The sequence below is a fragment of the Quercus robur genome, chromosome 4 (assembly GCF_932294415.1).
Source record: "Quercus robur chromosome 4, dhQueRobu3.1, whole genome shotgun sequence".
Lineage (NCBI taxonomy): Eukaryota > Viridiplantae > Streptophyta > Magnoliopsida > Fagales > Fagaceae > Quercus > Quercus robur.
The window spans coordinates 82511121-82531592 of record NC_065537.1 but is presented as its reverse complement, the minus strand read 5'-3'; the positions used below and the strand labels follow the sequence as shown (position 1 = coordinate 82531592).

The following is a 20472-nucleotide window of genomic DNA, read 5'->3' as shown; positions in this document are numbered from 1 at the left end:
AGTCGCGCAGGCCGTTCCTTCTTATACTATGAGCTGTTTTAAGCTTCCCAACGGGCTCTGCGAGGAGATGACTGGAATGGTGAGACAATTTTGGTGGGGACAAGTGAAGAATGAAAAGAAGGTGGCTTGGTTGAGCTGGGAAAGAATGTGCCGACCGAAGGATGAAGGGGGTTTGGGCTTTAGAGACTTGAAATCCTTCAATCTTGCCCTTTTAGCAAAATAGGGCTGGAGACTTTAAACTAATTCTTTCTCCCTGCTTTCTTGGGTCTATAAGGCTAAATATTTCCCTAATGGGAACTTTGTGGAGGCTGAGGTACGGAAGAAGGCTTCCTTTGCCTGGAGGAGCATCATGGCTGCCTAACACTTGGTAAAACGCAAGTTGAGATGGCAGGTTGGCGATGGTTGTCGCATTCATGTTTGGCAAGACCAATGGCTTACTAATCGAAGTACGTATAGGGTGGTGTCACTTGAGCGGCTTGGAAATCAGATTAAAATGGTTTATGACTTATTGAAAGATTGAGGCAAGGAGTGGGACATAGAGCTAGTTAGAGGGCTTTTCTTACCACAGGATGTAGAGGCGATTCTGAGTACCCCCATCAATGAATTAGTAGCCATGGACAGAATGGTTTGAGCTGAAGAAAAGAAAGGTAGTTTTACAATGAGGAGTGCTTATAGGTTGGCCCTGGAAGTAAAGGCAGAGGGTGGCAATGCTGGTTGTTCTGACCTGGCTAAGTTGCACGAAGCATGGAGAGGGGTGTGGAGTATGAATCTGCCTAATAGAATTAAACATTTTGCCTAGAAGGCCTGTAATGGGATATTGGCCACTAAAGACTCCCTCTTTCGTAGAAAGATCACGACCAACAATATATGCGAGGAATGTGGTAGGCATGTAGAAACGGCCATGCACCTGCTCTGTTTTTGTGACCGCAGTACAGAGGTATGGAGTTCTTGCAAACTTTCTCTACCAATCAAAGTTCTTGAGTCTTAAAGTTTTTTGGACACGTTTAGTAGACTTCGAATTTGTTGGGAGGCGCAGCAAGCGCTATTGGAGAGGTGGATCATGATATGCTGGGGTATTTGGCAGAGCCAGAACAAGGTTCGGCATGGTGGGAAGAGGCGTCTCGGGTCTGTAATTGTGAGAAACTCTGTGAAACTGTTGGAGGATTTCTTATCTGCCAATGTGAAGATGAACTGGCCTCTTTTTGACGTCCAAATCACTGCCACCTGGAAGCCACCGCCACCGGGCTACTTTAAGATTAATGTGGACGGGGCACTATTCACAAAGTCTAAGCAATCCGACGTGGGTGTGATCGTGCGCGACAAGGAAAGGAACGTGGTTGCAGCCATGTGTAGAAAGCTGGACTTTCCTCTCGGTGCGTTAGAAATAGAGGTGAAGGCCCTGGAGATCGAGGTGACTTTTGCCAAGGAGGTGGGACTCAGGGACGTGGTTTTTGAAAGTGATTCGCAACTGACGATCAACGCTGTTCACAGCACTGGGAGGCAGCGTCGTCGATCCAGAATATAGTCCTTGGCGTGCTATGGAAAGCCCAGAGTTTCAAGACTTTTGATTTTCTACATATTAAAAGGTAGGGAAATGTCCCTGCCCACTTGTTAGCTCAGCATGCTCATAATGTTGAGAGTTTGATAGTTTGGCTGGAGGAGTGTCCAAGTCAAGTGGCACATGCGTGTGCTAAAGATGTATCGTCTTTTCAACGTTCTGAATAAAAAGTATGCAGTTTTTCCCATCAAAAAAAATAATAATAATAATAATTCTATTCCCATCATGATATGAATGATGGGAATAGAAAAAACAAAACCCAAGAAATTAAAAAACGTTCTTAAAAAAAAAAAAAAAAAAAAGTGTGGAGGTGCGTTTGGGCTAACTGGTGTTGGGAAGCAACTAAAAAAAAAAAGTTCGAGGGTTTTATTGAGGAGGAAGCTTGAGAGTGTGTGTGGAAGGTGGGGTTTGCAGGGCTCAAGGCAAAATCTTGGCATGTGAGCAAAGACATGTATATGTAAAAAATACAAAGCATTGTATATGTATGCCACTATGAAATCCACATTTGTTTTCAGTTTTTAATTTTTCAAAATAAGTTCTTCTACTTTCATACGTTCTCTCATGATTTTGATCGGCAAGTTATCACTTTTTGCCTAAACTTCTTTTTTTTTTGCCGAATACTTTTTTCATAAACTTATTGTTATTTTTTTTTTCCCAATTTCATATATATTTTTTGATAGTAAGTATTGGAAATATAAGAAGAAGATGTTATCCAATTGAGAATTTGTCAAAATTCACCTCCAATAAAAAAGATATTAAATAAAAAAAAATTATAATTTCGGGTTATAACTAATTTTGTAACTAAATTTTGTCATTGGCTGTGTTTGGTTGCCGTAAAACGTTTTCCGGAAAATACATATTTTCCGGAAATGCTAATTTCTGGAAAAGGGAAATATTTCTGTGTGTTTGGTTGCATTTCAAAAAATTTTCCGGAAAACATTTTCTAGTGTTTGGAAAAGAAGAAAGGAAAACACAAATCCAGACACAAGCCACAACCCAGAAAACACAAATCCAGATCGCGCGATCGCGATCTCGCCGTCGCGATCTAACGAAGGCAAGATCGCGATCGACGCTTCGCGAGATCGCGCCGTCGATCGCGATCTCGATCCGGCGCGATCTCACGAACGACGCTTCGCGAGATCGCGCCGTCGAACGCGATCTCGATCCGACGCGATCTCGCGAAGCGTCGTTCGCCGTCGTCGGACTGGTCTTAGGACTAGAGATCGACACGGACTGGTCTTCTCCCTCGCGCGCGCACGCTCTCTCTCTCTCTCTCTCTTTTCCGAAAATCCTTTGAAGTGAAAATAGAGCCGGTAATTGATTTCCGTGGTCAAAGGCCTTTTTTTTCGGTCAACGGATTTCAATTTTCGGAAAATAGAATTTTCCGGACCAACCAAACACACCTATTTTCCGAAAAATCATTTCCGGAATGCGTTTGAAGTCGATTCAAACGCAGCCTTAAAGATAACTTCACTACTCCCATTACCCAAAAAAAAAAAAACAAAAAATCATAACATAAGAACCTCTCTTAAAAAAAAAAATAAATAATGCTATTTAATAGTTGGAGGTAAGAAATTTTCTGCCAATAGGCTACAAGTAAAATTTTAGCTTCACAGGCTCTTTTAATTTTTTTATTTATTTTTTGTTAATAATAATAATAATTTATATCAATTATAATTTACGATTATTATATTTACCAAGTACCTAAAAAAAAAAACCTAACAACATGATGAAAAATTTATTTAACTCGAGCTCAAAATGCCAGTCACTTTTTTTTTTTTTTTTTCCTTCTTGTGATTGGATTTTTATGCTATAAACAAACGAATTTTTTTTTTCCCTATTTCGACAATGGCATTGCCACAATTGATTTTCGGTTAACAGGTTTAGGCAGCAAGAATTTCGGTAATGTGATTGGCCTATTAAAATATTAGTTTATCTTAAAAGTCTTGTAATTTAATTAGCACTTTTTCATGCAAAAAGTGCTTGGAGGGTCTAAGGAGGAAGGGTTCGAATTGCGGGGTTAACAACATATTGTAACTATCTCAAAAAAATACTAGCTTATTTGTTGCCGTATAAAAAAAAAAAAAAAAAAAAAAAAAAAAAAAAGACTTTAAGCTAGCTGTTTTTCAAGTAAGGCAGTGACTTTAATCTCAACTTCAAACAAATAAGCTAGCAAAATCCTGATATATATTTGTTTCTCATAGACATCTAGCCAGGTTCATTTCCAACTATACAATTTTATAAATAGGTTAACTCTCCATAGAGAACTTCAGAATTTTACCCTTCAAGAAAAAATAGTAGACATAGGATGTAACTTTTAATTTAATAACCGAATCAAAGAGTACTAGTAGTAGCATGTTAGCTTACACTAAGCATCCTTTACCACCATATAAACTTATTTCTATTAAGGATGTCAGTGTGAAAGATTACCCACAAACACCGTGATTGTATGGACCTCTGCAATCATGTGGGTGGGTGTGTATCCAGTCTAGGTGCGGGTTCTACTCATTCAAACTGTGACATAATTTTTCTTGATAGGTAAAACTGTGACATAATCATACCAACTACTACCAATTCACAAGGTAGAGACAAATGGTGTAGAAGAATATCACCCTTGCCATTTTATATATATTGGGATTTTGGTACTACCATTTCCTATGGGGTAAGCAGGACAGGAATGTTGAATCTATTTTTTAGGTATAGTAGTGGGAAGTTTTTTTTTTTTTTTTTTGTTAGTATACTTGATTTTATTCACTTGACGTAGAAAAACAGAGAATTTCACATCATCACCAATTCTCCCAAGTTTATCAATGACACAAGTATCACTTTGTGACCAAAGGAGGGGAGCCATATTGTTACTGCTAGTTGCATATTATACTCCTAGTCTACTACCGATCCCTTCATTTTATGTAGATTGCTTGAATAAATATTTTTATTTCTCCAATAATTTGTTAAAGTGTTTTTTAACCAAAAATTCCCATGCATACATACATACATATATATATATTGAAAATTTGAAACAATAAATTGATTAGATCAGTGCATTTATGAACAAAGAACACAATAATGAAAGAATTAGGATGACTAAAAGATGTCATTATTTTCAAATTCTAATAACCAATATGTACCAGGTGTTGGAATCAAATGCATGTCAACTGCTGCATAACTATATAGCAAATGAAGAGAATTATGAAAGAGTCTAAAGTTACAGCAACTTTGAAGCTTCAAAGTGATTGAAGTAAGCTAAAAATATATAAGTTCAGTTTCAAACCTAATGCTGATTAATGTGCAAAGGGATTAAAAGGATCAGAAATTAATCAAACTGAATTGTGGAATAATGAGATCGGAGAATCCTAGACCATAAGGGCATAAATACCAAGAATTCAGATTCTCTAAATAAGACATGCTATGATTGCCTAAAAGGAAAGCAAAAGAAGAAATACACAGAAACCTAAGATATCTAGCATGGTAGGTTTTGGCACAAACTTCAAGAATCAATTTCATATATATAAATCAAAAGGAGATATAGAAGTTTATAAGAGAATGGTACTTTGAATAGTGATTGATATGAACAATCAAAGATAACACAATATGAAGTACAATTATGAAAATGAGAAATATAGATAGCTATCGATGATATGCAATCAACAGCAGGGAAAACTTGCAACTATTTTGAGTTTTAATATCTATTGTCCATTTAATCAATCACATAAATGATTCTAACAAGGCTAGGAACAGATAGAATAACTTGGAATCCACAACATTTTCAATATTTACCTGATGATCAATTACAAGGAGTGATGAATAACCAACCCGCAATGAAAAGGGCAGGTATAGTAATGCTATGAGTGACTCAGTATCGATATTGCAGTGGAATTTTTTTTAATCAAAAGGTTTTGACCACAAAAGGAACCCCACAAAATACTACCAATTTCTTCCTTGGACATTGTACAACATTCTAAAATTTTAAACCTCAAATATTGTATAGACAAGTGTCACTACCAGACAACAGAATCAAGCAAAGTCTACAGATATTTGCTCTTGAATACTAGCTATATAATAGATTTCCTTTCCTGATTAAGTAATTTTTTATAAAAGAATAGAGAAGGAAATTGGGTACATGGGTGGATATACAATAGAATTTAAAATCATATATATTATATATATATAAATAAAATTTTAGGGTTCGCATATGGGGTAAAAGCTTGGGGGGATATATCATGTAATTGAAGAATTATTTTAGCTTTCTTGAAACTATTTGCTCTTTTAATTTACTTAGGACCACAAAGTTGCAAAACTGGAAGTAGAAATCAAATGAACAGCTCAAACAAAGATAAGAATTTTGAGCTCAATAATACTATGACATTTCAGATTCAAATCCAATGTTCCAAAATCCTTCAGGGGTCAAAGGAGGAGCATACCTATATCGATGCCTAGAAACACCATCATGATGTTCACAGCGTAAATTCTGCTGATTACCATTGGTGTCCCTGCCCCCATCATTGGGTAGAACCGCATCATAGAACTTCTTACACTGCTTGCATTCAATTCCTTTCAAGTTTTCCCGATCAGCTTTCTTTCTCACTGGTTCAACATACTTGAAATCTTTCTTGCCAGCCACTGGAACTGGCATCTGCTGCTTTTGTACTCTGCAATCAACATTCATATCCTGCGTTTCATCATCTGAACCGTCGAAATTCATGTCTTTCTGAATAGGTACTGGAGGATCATTTTCTTGTTCTTTCAAGGTCTTGTTCAAGTTTCCTCTGATGTTCTCAAGAGGAGTATCAAGAAAATCATCATGAGGATCAGGCCCACCTTGGCACTGACGGGACCTTGTTTCTCTCCAAGAAGATGCAGGCCGCTTTGTACCAGCTACCGGGGCTGATTTTACATTGGAGGGACATTTTGTTGTAATAGGGAAACCTGAAGGAGGAGAATCAGAACTTGAAGTTTGAATTAATTTAGTGCTTTTCTCATCCTCTGAGCTTCCACTGAAACAGATGTCATTCTTCACTTTATTTTTGTCACTGGGAGTCACAGGAGTGTCTGCAATTTTCTTTCCAAGATCTAAAATACCAGGGAAAAGATAATTCTTTAGAAAGAATAACAGAGGATGCAATATGTAAAGATATCTACCCCATTGTTATTCTAAGTTGAACCAACCATAATATGAAATTCAAAAAATCAGTGAATTCAAACAAGTTTGGACCTCATGCGAAGTGACAACCTAGTAAATAACCCACTTCTAAACTAAAGACTTAACTACCAGCAGATCATCATGAAACTTTTTTTGATTCATACATATGCAGCTAGTGGTTTAGAATTACATAAAGAGAAAATGCATAATAAAAGCAGTAAGCTTACCAGGTGAAGTCAATATATTCTGATTATGCCTTAGAGAATCACTTTGGGGGAGCATATTATCGTTAGTAAGACCACACTTTGACATGAGGTAGTCGTATTGAGATTTCAGCTTTTTGTAACGATCAACAAAATGCCTTGTTTTCTTCTTCTCAACTTGTAACTCAGAGGCTTTTGTGTCAATCTGTTGAAGTAATTTTTCACATGAATCGTTTCCTTCTGCCACCTCACTGCTCCTCCCTCCATGATTTACCTGTAACTCATTAATTTTCCCTTCTAAAACAATTATTTTGTCCACAAGCAGCTTCTTCTCTTTCTCACACTCCTCCAACTGCTGTTTGTTCTTTGATATTTCAGTATTAGTTGAATCAATCTGTTGAAGTAATTCGTTTTGTAAATTTCTTCCCTCATCAACCTCACGAGTCATTTTCTGAAGCTCCTTTTGGAATCTACCAGCATTGTCTTCCAAATGTTCCAATTTGCCCATAAGTAATTTCTTCTCTTTTTTATTCTCTCTCAATAGCTGTTGATCATCTGAAATTTCAGAGGTAAGCCTTTCAATCTTTTCAACCAATTTTTTTGTCAACTCCTTTCCCTCTACTACTTTTTCTTGCTTTATTCTAAGCTCATCTTGGAGCTCATCAACTTTTTTCTCAAGGCCATTCACTTTGGCAAGAAGCTCATTTGTCTTTTCTTCATACTCTTTAAGTTGTTTTCCCATGTTTAAATTATCAGAGGTTTTTTCTTGAACCAATTGGATTAATCTATTATGCAATTCCATTCCCTCATCAACTTCCTTAGACTTATTCTTCAGCTTCAATCCTAGTTGATCAATCTCAAGTTTTTGACATTTAATATTGGCAAGTAACTTGTTTGTCTTCTCTTCCTGCACCTTTGATGGTTTTTCCATCTCTAGCTTGAGAGACTGGTTCTCTTCTAGGGCTTGTTTCTTTTCAAGTTGAAGTCTTTCTATTTGGATTAAGAGATCATTTTCCTTCTCTTTCCACACATCTTCTGCAGCTTTCCTGGCCTCAAAATAAACTTTCTGCAGGCTTTTAGACTTTGATTGGAAATTAGGGTAGAGCTGGCTGCAGAATATATATTCTATCTGAGAAATCCTGTCTTTTGCTTCTTGAACAGTAGCAACCAGAATGGTACTAAGGCCAGAGACATACTTTTCATCACCACTGTCAACTGGATATCCTACTTTAGGAGAGTTTGGGAGGTGCCCCGCCATCTCTGGAAAACACAGAACAGTACCCAAGCAAGATTTACCATATCATCAGTATTGGACTTCAACAAAACAATAAGCAATAGGCAGTTTCAAATATAACAAGTTATTAATATGCCAGGAATTACTGCAAACAACTGATTCTCTAGGACAGATTTTCACTGAGAGGCTATCAGATTTCCAGTATGGCAAAAAAACAAAAATTTTCCGTTGTCCCCAACACTTCAGAATTCTACCTAGCTATGAAGCATACACAAGAAATAAAATAAAATAAAATAAAATAAAAACCTTGTTATATAATTATTTCTTATCAGATACTTGTGAACCCATTTGAAAGTTTATCCCCATGCCCTCAATTTGAAATGGACTTTAATCATATAGTTCAATAGACATATAAGCTAGAGCCAGACCAAGACTACCAAATCAATCTCATTAGCTCAATTTTCATCCTCGATCAGTTAGATCAATGATTCTCTTCTATCCAATTGGGACAAACCAACCCCAAATTACCATAATACACCATTTACCATATCCCTGCAAAGCAAAAACTTGCATTGATTCTTAGCTCTTAGAATGACAAGTAAAATGCTAATAAACATATAAGATCACCTCAGTACATCCTTCTTTTTACATTATTATTTTTACCAATGCTTCAAAAATCTACCTAGCTATAAACTATAAAACAACAACAAAGCTTTAGTCCAAAAACTTTAGATTCGGTTTTGAATGCACAACCAGACTAATTGGGATCGGCCACATGTATTCACCTAGCTATGACGCATAACATGGAAAAGAATCAAATACTTTTGAACCCATTTAAGTGTGCGTCTTTGTGCTCTCAATTAGAAATTGATTTTTAATCAAATAGTTGAATAGACATAGAAACCAAATCTACTCTTCCAAGTTAACCCCTCCACATAGACCAAGTTAAACCCACTTCCCAACAAGTAAACTACACGAACAGAGCTCAGCCAAAGCTCAAAATATATTTCACATAAGCAATTAACAAAGCCCACCTAAAAAAAAAAATGAAAAACTACATTATAGGGAGCGTTTGTATAAGCTGTTGCAAAACGGCTTGCGAAATGGAATTTTGGGTTTTAAAAACGCACTTTTAAGCTCTCAAATCGCCTAACCAAACAGACCCATATATCTACTTTTTTTTTTAACATAATTTTCCTGTTAATTTTTCAAATTTCTGGTACTGAACCAAACAAGATAACAAAAACAAGCTGAGAGACTAAAAACAAAGGCATTGTAGATTAAAACTTAATAAGATCGCACAAATTTTCATTAGCCATTGCTATAAAATGATGTAATGGTAAATTTGAAAAATTAATACGAATCAGAATTGAACAGAAAATAATCACATCAACCAGAACAATGCAAACCAAGAAATAAATAAATATTAGGTTTTCTTGGTTCTCATTTTCCGTCTCATTTTACCGAGAAACAAACAGAAAGTAAAAAAAATATTAAAAAAAAAAACTAAAAAATGAAAATGAGTGAGAGAGAAATACCTCATTGAAGGTAAAACTTCAATTTACGAAGCTCTCTCTCTCTCTCTCTCTCTCTCTCTCTCTCTCTCTCTCTTGCTTGGTTGGTGGCTAGGGTTTTGGGGGTGTGTTTGGATGCGGGGATTAAGAGTGGGAGGTGTGTTTTTTTTTTTGTGAGAGAAAACTGGTCGAAGTGTTTTTTGGGAATGGCGGGATATTGTTTTGTATGAAAAAACTTGCCGCGGAAGATTTGTAACAAAAGAGGGATTTGATTCACTACGGTTGAAGTGTACGTTTGTGAATTGGTGTGGGGTGTGGCCCACTTCATCCTACCCTAAGCCCAAAAGATTGGGGACATGGATATTTGGGCATTAGGAGCCCATTTGAGATTGATGGGAGATTATGGAATTAAACCCTTATTCTTCTAATAAATTAAAATAATATCTGTTACTGAATTATAAGACTCTCGATTTAATAATTAAATTGGAAAAAGTGCAATAAAGAGTTTAGTATCCAAGTTCAAAACTCCAATTTTACTTTTAAAGTAATTTTCAATTGTAAAGGCAAGATGAAACTTTTTTAGGTTATGCAAATAGAGGGGGACAAGAGGGAAAGATGGCCAAAATGTACCAATTTTCAATATATTACAACAATCTACCCCTTCCCTTTCCTTTACTCTCTTGGAAAAAGTTAAAAGTAACAAATTATTTTACAATTTTTTTATGTAATTAATGGGTTTAAATGAGAATCAGTAAAAATTTGTCATATCAATGGTTTGTAAAAATGTTATAAAAAAATTTGTGTTGGTAGCATTACTCATCCAAAATTAAGGTTAGTAAATTTACCACAACAGTGGTAATTTGATTTTTGTTATTTATAGAAAATCACAATTTCATCCTGAAAATTTAACAAGTACTGATTTCATGGTTGTCACTCTATATTCAACCGTAACAAAAAGCTCAAACTTTCATTCTGAAAATAGTACCCACTGCCTATCAAAATTTACATCATTTGATAATCATTTTCTAAGCAGCAAGCACGATGGCTGGGTCCTGGGGAATACTTAAAAGTTCAGATTTGTAATGAATTACTATGCCATAACATTATAGATCACAAAATCAAGTCAATGTGTCTAATAATGAAATTCAAGCTAACAGGTTTATACCTCACTCCTTTCTCTATGATTTACTTGCAACTCATTAAATTTCCCTTCTAAACCAATTATAGTTTCCACATGAAGCACCTCTCACACTCCTCCAACTTCTCTTTTGTACTGACATTTCAGTGTTAGCCAAATCAACCTGTTTAAGTAATTGCCTTTGTAATTTGCTTCCCTCCTCAACCTCATGACTCTTCTTCTGAAGCTCCTGTTGGATTCTACCAACTTTATCTTCCAAGCATTCCAATTTGGATATAAGTAATTCCTTGTCTTCTATATTCTCTCTCAATAGATGTAGATTATCTGAAGTTTCTGAGAGAAGCCCATCAATCTTTTTGACTAAATTTTGTACCAACACCTTTTCATCTGCTACTTTCTGTTTCTTTCCTCTAAGCTCATCTTCGAGCTCGTCAACTTTTACAACAAGGCATTGACGGGACCATGTATCTCTCGAACAGGATGCAGCCCGCTTTGTGCCAGAAAATGTGCCAAATTTTACATTGGAGGGAGAATTTGATTCAATGAGGAAACTAGAAGTATGAGAGTCAGAGCTTGGGGCTTGAATTAAGTTGGCTCCTTTCACATCCTCCAAGCTTCCATTAAAGAAGATGTTATTCACTTCAGCTGTGTCACAAGGAGCCTCAGAAGTGTCTGAAACTTTGTTTCCATGATCTACAATACCAGGCAATAGATAATAGTTTAGAAACAATGAAAGTGACACAACATCTATTATGATACCATGATAAACAACCTACTTGTCTATAAACTTAAGCTGTTACCAATCCAGAACTTATGTGAAGTGACAACCCAGTTCATAATCCACTTTAAAACCAGACGGAAGTGCCAGAAGATCATCAGAAACTTCACCAAACTTATAACAGCTACTTATGATTTACAATTATAGAAATATAAGCTAAAATTTAAAAGAAATGGCAATAAAGAATAAAAGCAACAGAGTCTTACCAGGTGAAGTTATTGAATCCCTTCCTTCTATCACCTCACCGTTCTTACCTTTATGATTTCACCATCAATTCATTAATTCTCAATTTTAAACCAATCATTCTCTCCATAAGCAGGTTCTTCTCTTTCTCATGCTCCCTTAACTGCTGTTTGTTCTTTAACATTTCAGTGTTATCCCAATCAATCTGTTGCTGTAATTGGGCTTGTACTTTTCTTCCTTCCTCAATCTCGAGTCTTTTTCTGAAGCTCCTCTTGGGGTCTTCCAGCTTTATCTTTGAAAAGTTCCAATTTGGCCATAAGTAATTGAATCTCTCTTTTATTCTCTTTCAATAGCTGATAATCATTTGAAAATTTTGAGCTAAGCCTTTCATTCTCTATGATTAATGTTTGCGCGGACTTCTTCCCCTCTACTACTTTTGCGTCCTTTCCCCTAAGCTCATCAACTTTTTGCATAAGGCCATTCACTTTGGCAAGAAGCTCTTTTGTTTTTTCTTCATACTCTATAAGTTGTTTTCCCTTATTTACAATAGCAAAGTTTTTTTCTTGAACCAATTGGTCAAATCTATTCCGCAATTCCATTCCTTCATCAACTCCCTTAGACTTCTTCAGCTTCAATCCTATTTCATCAATCTCAAGTTGTTGACATTTAACTTTGGCAAGCAACTTGTTCATCTTTTCTTCCTGCTCCTTTGATGCCTTTTCCATCTCGAGCTTGAAAGACCGGTTCTCTTCAAGGGCTTGTTGCTTTTCACGTTGAAGTCTTTCTATTTGGAGTATGAGATCATTTTCCTTTTCTTTACACGCATCTTCCCTGGTTTTGCTGCCCTCAGAAAAAAAAAATCTGAAGACTTTCCGATTTCAATTGGAAAGTAGGGAAGATCTGGTTGCAGAAAATATGTTCTATTTGAGAAATCCTACATTTTGCTTCCTCAATTTTAGCTACCAGTGTAGTACCAAGGCCCAAGACACACTTTTCATCCTCACTGCAAACAGGGTACCCTTGTTTAGGAGTGTTTTGAAGGTGTCCTTCCATCTCTAGCATTAAAAACAAGTACAGCAGCCAGGTGAGATAAGATATCATTAACATTGGACTTCAGAGTCCAGACTTCAACAATACTTAAATTGATAAAATTTTAAATTTAATCAGTTATTACTATGTCAGGTGTTACCACAAACAAGTGCAGCAGCCAGTGAGTTTTGATTCTTTTGAACCCATGACTTCACCATCTACCCATTCTTCTAGTAAGAGGAAATGTCATTTGAGCTAGAAAACACATAAACATAACACAAAAACAAAAGCTTTTCATTTTACCTAATGCTTCAAATTCCACCTAGCTATGAAGCATACACTGAAAATATGCTTGTAATTCTTATCAGATACTTACAAACCCATCTAGTTTGTTTCCGTGCCCTCATTTGGAAATTAAGTTCGATCACAAAGTTCATTAGACATATAAGCTAAGCCTGTCCTAGACTTCCAAACTAATCTTATTTGCTCGTCTTTGATAAGTTAGTCTATGACTCCATCCAGTGGCCAGTTGACACAAACCACCTCTAAATTATCATAATGCTCCATTTACAACCATCCACTGATCCACACAAACCAAAAACTTGCATTTATTTTTATCTCTTACTCTCTTAGTAAGCCAAATAAAATGCTAGTAATAAATAAGTAAGATTGCAACAGTTTATCCTTCTTTTACATTATGAAGAGTTCTGTTACTCTTTATACCAACATTATCAATCCAAGTCAAACATATGTAAACTAAGAAAAAGAATAATCTGTCTGATTTTATGTCAAATTGCCAACAGTTGTACAAGAGTTAGGTACAAACTGTACAAGTAAATACAGGTACAATCGTAAAAAGATCAAGAGAGGTGCTATGTCCACAACATTTTTACAACAAATCACAAGTGGTTAGTTGTTGTTGGTTCAAATTTGACCCTAACACTAAGATTACTTTTTTGTCCCAACAATAACAACCAGTAACAACCTGTCACTTAAGATTTGTTGTAAAAATGTCGTGGACATATCATTTCTCAAAGATCAAACCAAGTACACAAAATTCTCACTTTTAAGAGGTTCAAAAGAGGTGATTAGTAGGCAACCTTATCCCCATTTTTTTTGGGTTTGACTTACCTCCAATACTTTTTTAATTGAAGGTGTCCTTTTGTTTTAAGTGCACAATAAGAAGTGGTAGAAGATTTTAATCTCCATATTTTATCTAGTTAGTGGGTGATGTGACAGTTTCTCATTAAAACAAAAGGAAATTCTAATTTAAAAGTACTGGAGGTAACCAAACTCATTTTGTTTTAAGAGATTGATTCACGGACTCAAACCTATAACTTGCTAATGGAAGGCATTTACTGAGAAAAGCGCTAGCCAAATCTAGCGTTATACTTAGATTCCAAAAAGATTGGTAAAGTAACATTTAAGATTTCTCATAAAACAGTATCTCTAAGCCCCATGGCTTGCTAACTTGACTCATACACCATTTGTCACTTCCCAAATCCAATTGTATAAGTCATATACTCAACATCATATGACTTACACAATAAAACAATGATTATTTTCCTTTAAAAACTAGTAAAATTACAATTATGACTTTTCTTAATCTCCTATATAGCCCAAATCGACCTAATAAATATCTAATGTGAGACTTGCACAACACACTCATCTTTTTTTTCTTTTTTTTTTTTTAAAAAAAACATTTAAAACAAGTTGAGCAATAGAACAAGGGATTTTTTTTTTTTCTCATCTATATATATATATATATATATATAACCGAAACTTTTGAAACTACCACAATTTTCCACTTCAGCACAATATTTAAAAAAAAAAAAACATAAATAAAAAAAAACATAAAATAAAGCATTTTGAAAACCCGATAAACTTTTCTCCCCAACGCTCCTTCTTCAGTCCCACAAAACCCAATAAACCTTTCTCCCCAACGCTCCTTCCTCAATCCCACGGCAAAGCCCACCTTCCATCCAAAGACACATCACTTCTTCCATCAAAAACAAAAATTCCTCAATCAAAACCCACTATACCCACAAAAAGTATGCTCTTCTCTTCCTCTCACTCTCTCTAAAATTATTTTTCTGTCCACACCTTTGAAACATTTCTTTGGTGGTCCAAGGCCAATTTACTCCAACCCACAAATCTCCACAAGAGAAGGACAACAAAGAGCAATACTACAAGAGAAGGATTGGTGTAGAAAAAAGCACTACTACAAGAGAGGGATAACAAAGGATTTGATTGTGGGGAAAAGAAAAAGAAAAATAAAGAGGCAAGAAGAGATAGTTACAGAAGATACGATGAGAAAGAGACAGAATTTTTTGTACCGATACCTTGACATCGTCCTGCCGCTCTTTTTCTTTCTTTTTTTTTGGTTCCTCTTCGTGTTGCAGCTGTTGCTTTACACAGATGTGTAGTTTAGGACCTTTAGGTTTCCTTTTTAACTTTTTTAGCCTTTTAGTTTATAATAATATAAACTGTGCTTTTAGCCTTTTAGTTTATTATTATTATTATAAACTATTTTTTAAATAGTATAAATATAATACTTGTAAGATCAACGTATAAGGTTATATTGTTGCTTTCAGTGATAGTCTGGAAGCAAGTCCTTTTAGCCTTTTAGTTTATAATAATAATAATATAATAATTATTATTATTATAATTGTATATAAATTTTTATTGATAATATTGAAGTATATGAACTATTTTAAATCTTAAAGTTTTTAACAATTTATTTAAGTTTTACCTAATAAACACATAAATGCATAAATAAATATTTATATCTATTTATTTATATATAAAATTAGCGGTAACTTCAAAACAATTCAAAGTTATTATCAAAACGTGTTTCTATTCAGTTTTGACTCTCTTGAGATAATCTTGTGGGTAATGGTATATTTTTGCAAAAGTGAAAAATGAAGCTTTTTGGAAGGTGCATGATTTACAAACACCATTCCATACTTATTTACATAGGTACCTTTTCATTCAATAAACATATTTTTAGTTAATAAGTACATTTTTATTCAATAGGCACTTTTTAGTATATCTAATACAAAGAGTTATGACATTTCAATAAGCACCTTTTTAGTATATATATTACAATATATATTTTATATACCTCTATATACAACACAAATTAAATTAGAGATTCAACATTCTGTCTCTTATTCCTTCTCACAAAAAACTAATAAATAAAACAACATTTCTTTATTCTGTCTAACTAATAAAACTTTGAGCTATTTCTTTTAATATATATATATATATATATATTTTTTTTTTTTTTAATTTTATGCATTTTTGCTTACTACCAACTAAAAAATAATAAATAATGATTTTTTCCCTAAACCTCATTCAAAATCTATTCCCGTGCATCGCACGGATTAACGACTAGTTAAGCTAATTTTGCAAACATTAATCATGTGACCAAATTTGAAACTTATTAGTCATGTGACCAAAACCTAATATGATAAATTTTTTTATTTTTTTTAAGTTTCTAGTGGAACTTCAGATACTCGAGTTCTGAATGTTGTTTCAATTTTAATTTACGCTACGGTAGAGTGTACTGTAACGCTTTCAAGTGCTGCTGATTGTAGACCCTTGATCATCATCTGGGACACTTTTGCTGGCCCAAAACTAAAAGACATGGATAGGAGGCCCAACTTATTAGTTTCAGACCCTGCCCGCCAATGTTGTGGAACACTGGAACTCACCAAAACTATTGAAGCAATGTTTCCCTCTTTCCTCACATCAATGGGTTATTTTGAGGGAATCAGTCTTCCAACCTAGGATGCATGGGTACAGATACAAGTACGAATGTGATACAGGTACGGGTATGAAGTTACGATACAGTCCTAGACTCCATTATCTTCGACTCATCACAGTAATACAGCATTTGCATTTGGCTACAAATTCAGATGCAAAGGCCATGGGAATATAACATAAAAGATGCTTCACACCATAACATGATTTATAAGGTCTCAATGAAACACAGATGACTTGAACAGGGTGAATAAGTAGATCAAATAAAATTCCCAGTTCAACCAAAAAAACTCAAAACTTTTCTTTTTCTTTTCCTCAACAACCAAGCATAGCTTTATAACTTGAGGACCCAAATTCAAATCCTATCTATAATATACTAATAGTTAAATGAGTAAATTAACTGTGCTTTAAAATAACATCAGAACATGTCATGGTATCAAACAAGCAATCCTAAGTTCCTATCTCCATTTAGTCTACTGATAGTTAAAAGATTATTAAGATTCAGTTTAAGGTATTTTGCTGCATGAAAGCTTGGTCTAAAAGTCAGTCTACAAAAATCAATCTCATTAGCTCAATTTTCATCCTTGATCAGTTAGGTCGATGATTCTCTACCATCCAGTTGGGACAAACCAACTCTAAATTACCATAATGCACCATTTACTATCTTCGCAAAGCAAAAACTTGCATTGATTCTTAGTTCTTAGAGTGACAAATAAAATGCGAATAAATATATAAGATCACCCCAGTACATCCTTCTTTTACATTATTATTATTTAGTAAATCTACTCTTTAAACCAACATTATCAGTCCAAGTTAACTATACATAGACCAAAGAAAACCCAATTCCAAAAAGATAACTACTGAAACTGAATTAAGCCATAGGTCAAGACCGCGTTCAATAAGCAAAAACCAAAGCCAACAAAATGTGCAAAACCTTATAAACAACTTTTATAACCACTTTTTATTTTAATATCCATTTTTCCAAGTGCTACAAAATTCTATCAAGCTATGAAGTATATACTACAACTACAAGTACAACAACAAAGTCTCAGGCCCAAAACTTTAAATTCGGCTATGAATGCTCAACCAGACCAATAGGGATCAATCACATGCATTCAACAAGCTATGAAGCATAACATGGGAATGAAGCTTGTTATATAATTATTTCTTACCATTTACTTATGAACCCATTTAAGCTTTTATCTCCTCGCCTTCGATTAGAAATTGATTTCAAACAAATAGTTTAATAGAGATATAAGTTAAAGCCTCACCTAAACTTCTAAACTAATCTTATTATCAATGCACTCATCATACCAACACCATCAGTCCAAGTTAAACCCAATTCCAACTAGGCAACTACATGACCCGAGCTGGACCAAAGCATAAAATAGAATTCAAATAAGCAATTAATGAAGCCAACAAAAATATATAAATAAAACCACATAAACAACTTATATAACTACCGTCTTTAATATATATACAGATGTCTGGTACTAAACCAAATAATATAGGAGGGTTCATAATCAAATTTTGCTTTGTCTTTTCTAAAAATATTATTTTTTGTCCCTGTTATTATCTTATTTTCTACCACAGTTAAACGGTATTAGAGCTTATCATCATTGCTTCATGTTGCTGGAAGCATACATGATAATAATTGAAGCTCTTTGAACATTTTGTGTTTTCTGTTCCCCATTGCTTAAATGGAAACTACTGCTAGAAATTTACAAAAATATTCTGCTGGCCACTGTCATCTAGCTTGAAGAATGTCTCCATGGTAGTTTTTCCTTTACCCTGCCACTGTAATTATAGATTTTAAATGCACCAACAAAAATAGAACCCACATTGCTTGAGGACAGAATAGAGGTATAGAGCTGAAAAACTATAAGCTGCATTTCTTAAATCCAATTTTTTAGTAACTGCATTTCATGAATCCAAAAGCTGATTCCAATACCAGTGCCTTTTGTTACTACAGAATTCATAGACAATGCAAAATGTATTTGAGCCCCTTCAAATTCCATTGGAGCACCTTAACGCGCACCAGCTTTGATTGCAGAAGCAACATGTATCACCTAATGCTCCAATTGTGTTTCCAGGTTGCAAAATGTAACATGATATTTAAGATTAGCTATTTGCTTAGCACCTAATGTACTTTATAAACAGGGAGAAGATTATGGATCATCTGATTCTACCAAGCTAAAACAGCATTTTGGCACACATGCCAGAAAGCCTTCCAATGGCCTACTCCCTCCAAATTAATGTATTTGGCAAACCACAAAACTAATTCAATATAGTTCTGAAATATTCCTAAAACCATTTAAACTCTGAATAGCTTTCCATTATATTCCACTTGTGCAAACCACATAGAAACCATGTCAACCATTCCTTGACATTTCTCATTAAATCATGGGCTCGTTTGGCCCTATGATTTAGGGACAAAACAGCAACTTGACTTTACTCTTTTATAAGAAAATTACAATTTTAAAACCAGGGAAAAAGGAGGCAGGCTACTCATGGGATGCTTTTCCCCCCTTATTTTTTTGTTATATATAGTTTTTCACACCAACATTTTTCACAAACTTTACTAATTTTTTTTTTTTTTGAGAAATACAAACTTTACTAATTAAAATAACTGTATTTTGAAATTGCAATTGTAACTCAAACAGACACTAAAAAGTAAATATCACCATTTTATATAATCAAAAATTATATATAGATACTCATTTCAAATTTCAATCACCATTCAGTGGTTGGAATTCTAATCAGTTTAGGGGAAAAACCTTTATTAAAAAAAAAAAAGAACAAGTAAAAAAAAAAAAAAAAAAAGAGAGAGAGAGTAATAATTATTTAACATACCTATACCCATGTATAAATTTCAAGGCAAAACTAGTTCAAAATCTTCTAGAGATTGATAAAAAAGAAAACCCAGATCAGGAAACATGTGTAAAATCAAAAGATCCCTCAGAATGCCTAGTATCTACCTGGCAGCGCATGGAACCATGGTTCCTCAACCTCTACAATAAGCTTGCAAAAGGGAGCCCCATGTTTTTTTTTCTTTTTTGTGGTATAAATTCCATGCACCATTTTCAGATTACTAAACTTTTCCTCATTGGGATACAAAAATTGTAAAACATCAAACTTTACCATAAGATATACATCAAGGCTCAACACATTCCATACACATATTATATATATGGAGAGAGAGAGAGAGAGAGAGGGAGAGTACCATTGGAGTATGTCTCGTGAGTGTTGTGAAGCTGTTTCGCTGCTGGGGCTTATTTTGTTGCGGCTATGACAGTGTGTTTAGCCTTATATATGTGCAAACACTCGCGAAGTCCACTGGGGAGAGAGTATACGAGGGTGTCGGGTTTTTTTCTTAAAGCAGGGGTGTTTGAAATGAATTTAACATGTGTTGTTACTATTGTAAAGGTCAAACAGTTCTTATAGGACGACACATTTGTCACAATTTGCCGAATTAGTCGACACGTTACAGATAGACCACCATTTTTTATCAACTAATAGCAGAATAAGAGTCGACCATGTCATAATTGTGACTCAAATTAAACTTGTGTCCTCAAACATTTATAGACCACCCTTTTTTTTCTCGAATAATGACAAAATGAGAGTCATCCATGTCATAATTGTGACACAAATTAAAATTGTATTCTTAAACTTTCTCGTAACCAAAAGTTGGTTGCTGTTTTTTAGGTATTGTATTTTCAGATTGAATTTGATTATGTGGTTATATTGATCAAAAGATATAAATTATTTAAAGATAATATAATTTTTATTGAATTAGTTATTATAATTACATGACTGTATTTAGTTGAAAAAACTCAAGGTACAATATCTAGGAAATTATTCAAAATTTTTTCTTTTATGTTTCTCTTTTTCACATATGCACAGCTCACACATATAAAAGAAAGAATCTAA

At 34.5% G+C, this 20472-nt stretch overlaps 1 protein-coding gene and 1 long non-coding RNA gene across 4 annotated transcripts in view; both read right to left on the bottom strand.

Moving 5' to 3' along the window:
* The window catches only part of LOC126723978 (protein gamma response 1), a 28579-nt gene extending 18724 nt beyond the window's left edge, over positions 1-9855 (bottom strand). Inside the window, exons 1-3 of one of the 3 annotated variants that reach the window (XM_050428012.1) lie at positions 9674-9855; positions 6926-8161; positions 6377-6628 (exon numbers count right to left, since the gene is read on the bottom strand). In XM_050428012.1, the coding sequence (XP_050283969.1) occupies positions 6377-6628; positions 6926-8159 (1486 nt within the window). In that variant the 5' untranslated portion in view covers positions 8160-8161; positions 9674-9855. Of the gene's footprint in view, positions 1-5873; positions 6629-6925; positions 8162-9673 lie in introns of those variants that run through there. The other 2 variants (XM_050428010.1, XM_050428011.1) reach the window with 2 other exon arrangements.
* An 8120-nt stretch (positions 9856-17975) lies between these two features.
* Positions 17976-19983, bottom strand: LOC126723977 (uncharacterized). The gene is made up of 2 exons (XR_007654542.1): positions 19766-19983; positions 17976-18339 (listed from the first exon to the last, which is right to left on the bottom strand). It is a non-coding gene; the product is annotated as an uncharacterized LOC126723977 (long non-coding RNA).
* Positions 19984-20472: the final 489 nt, after the last annotated feature.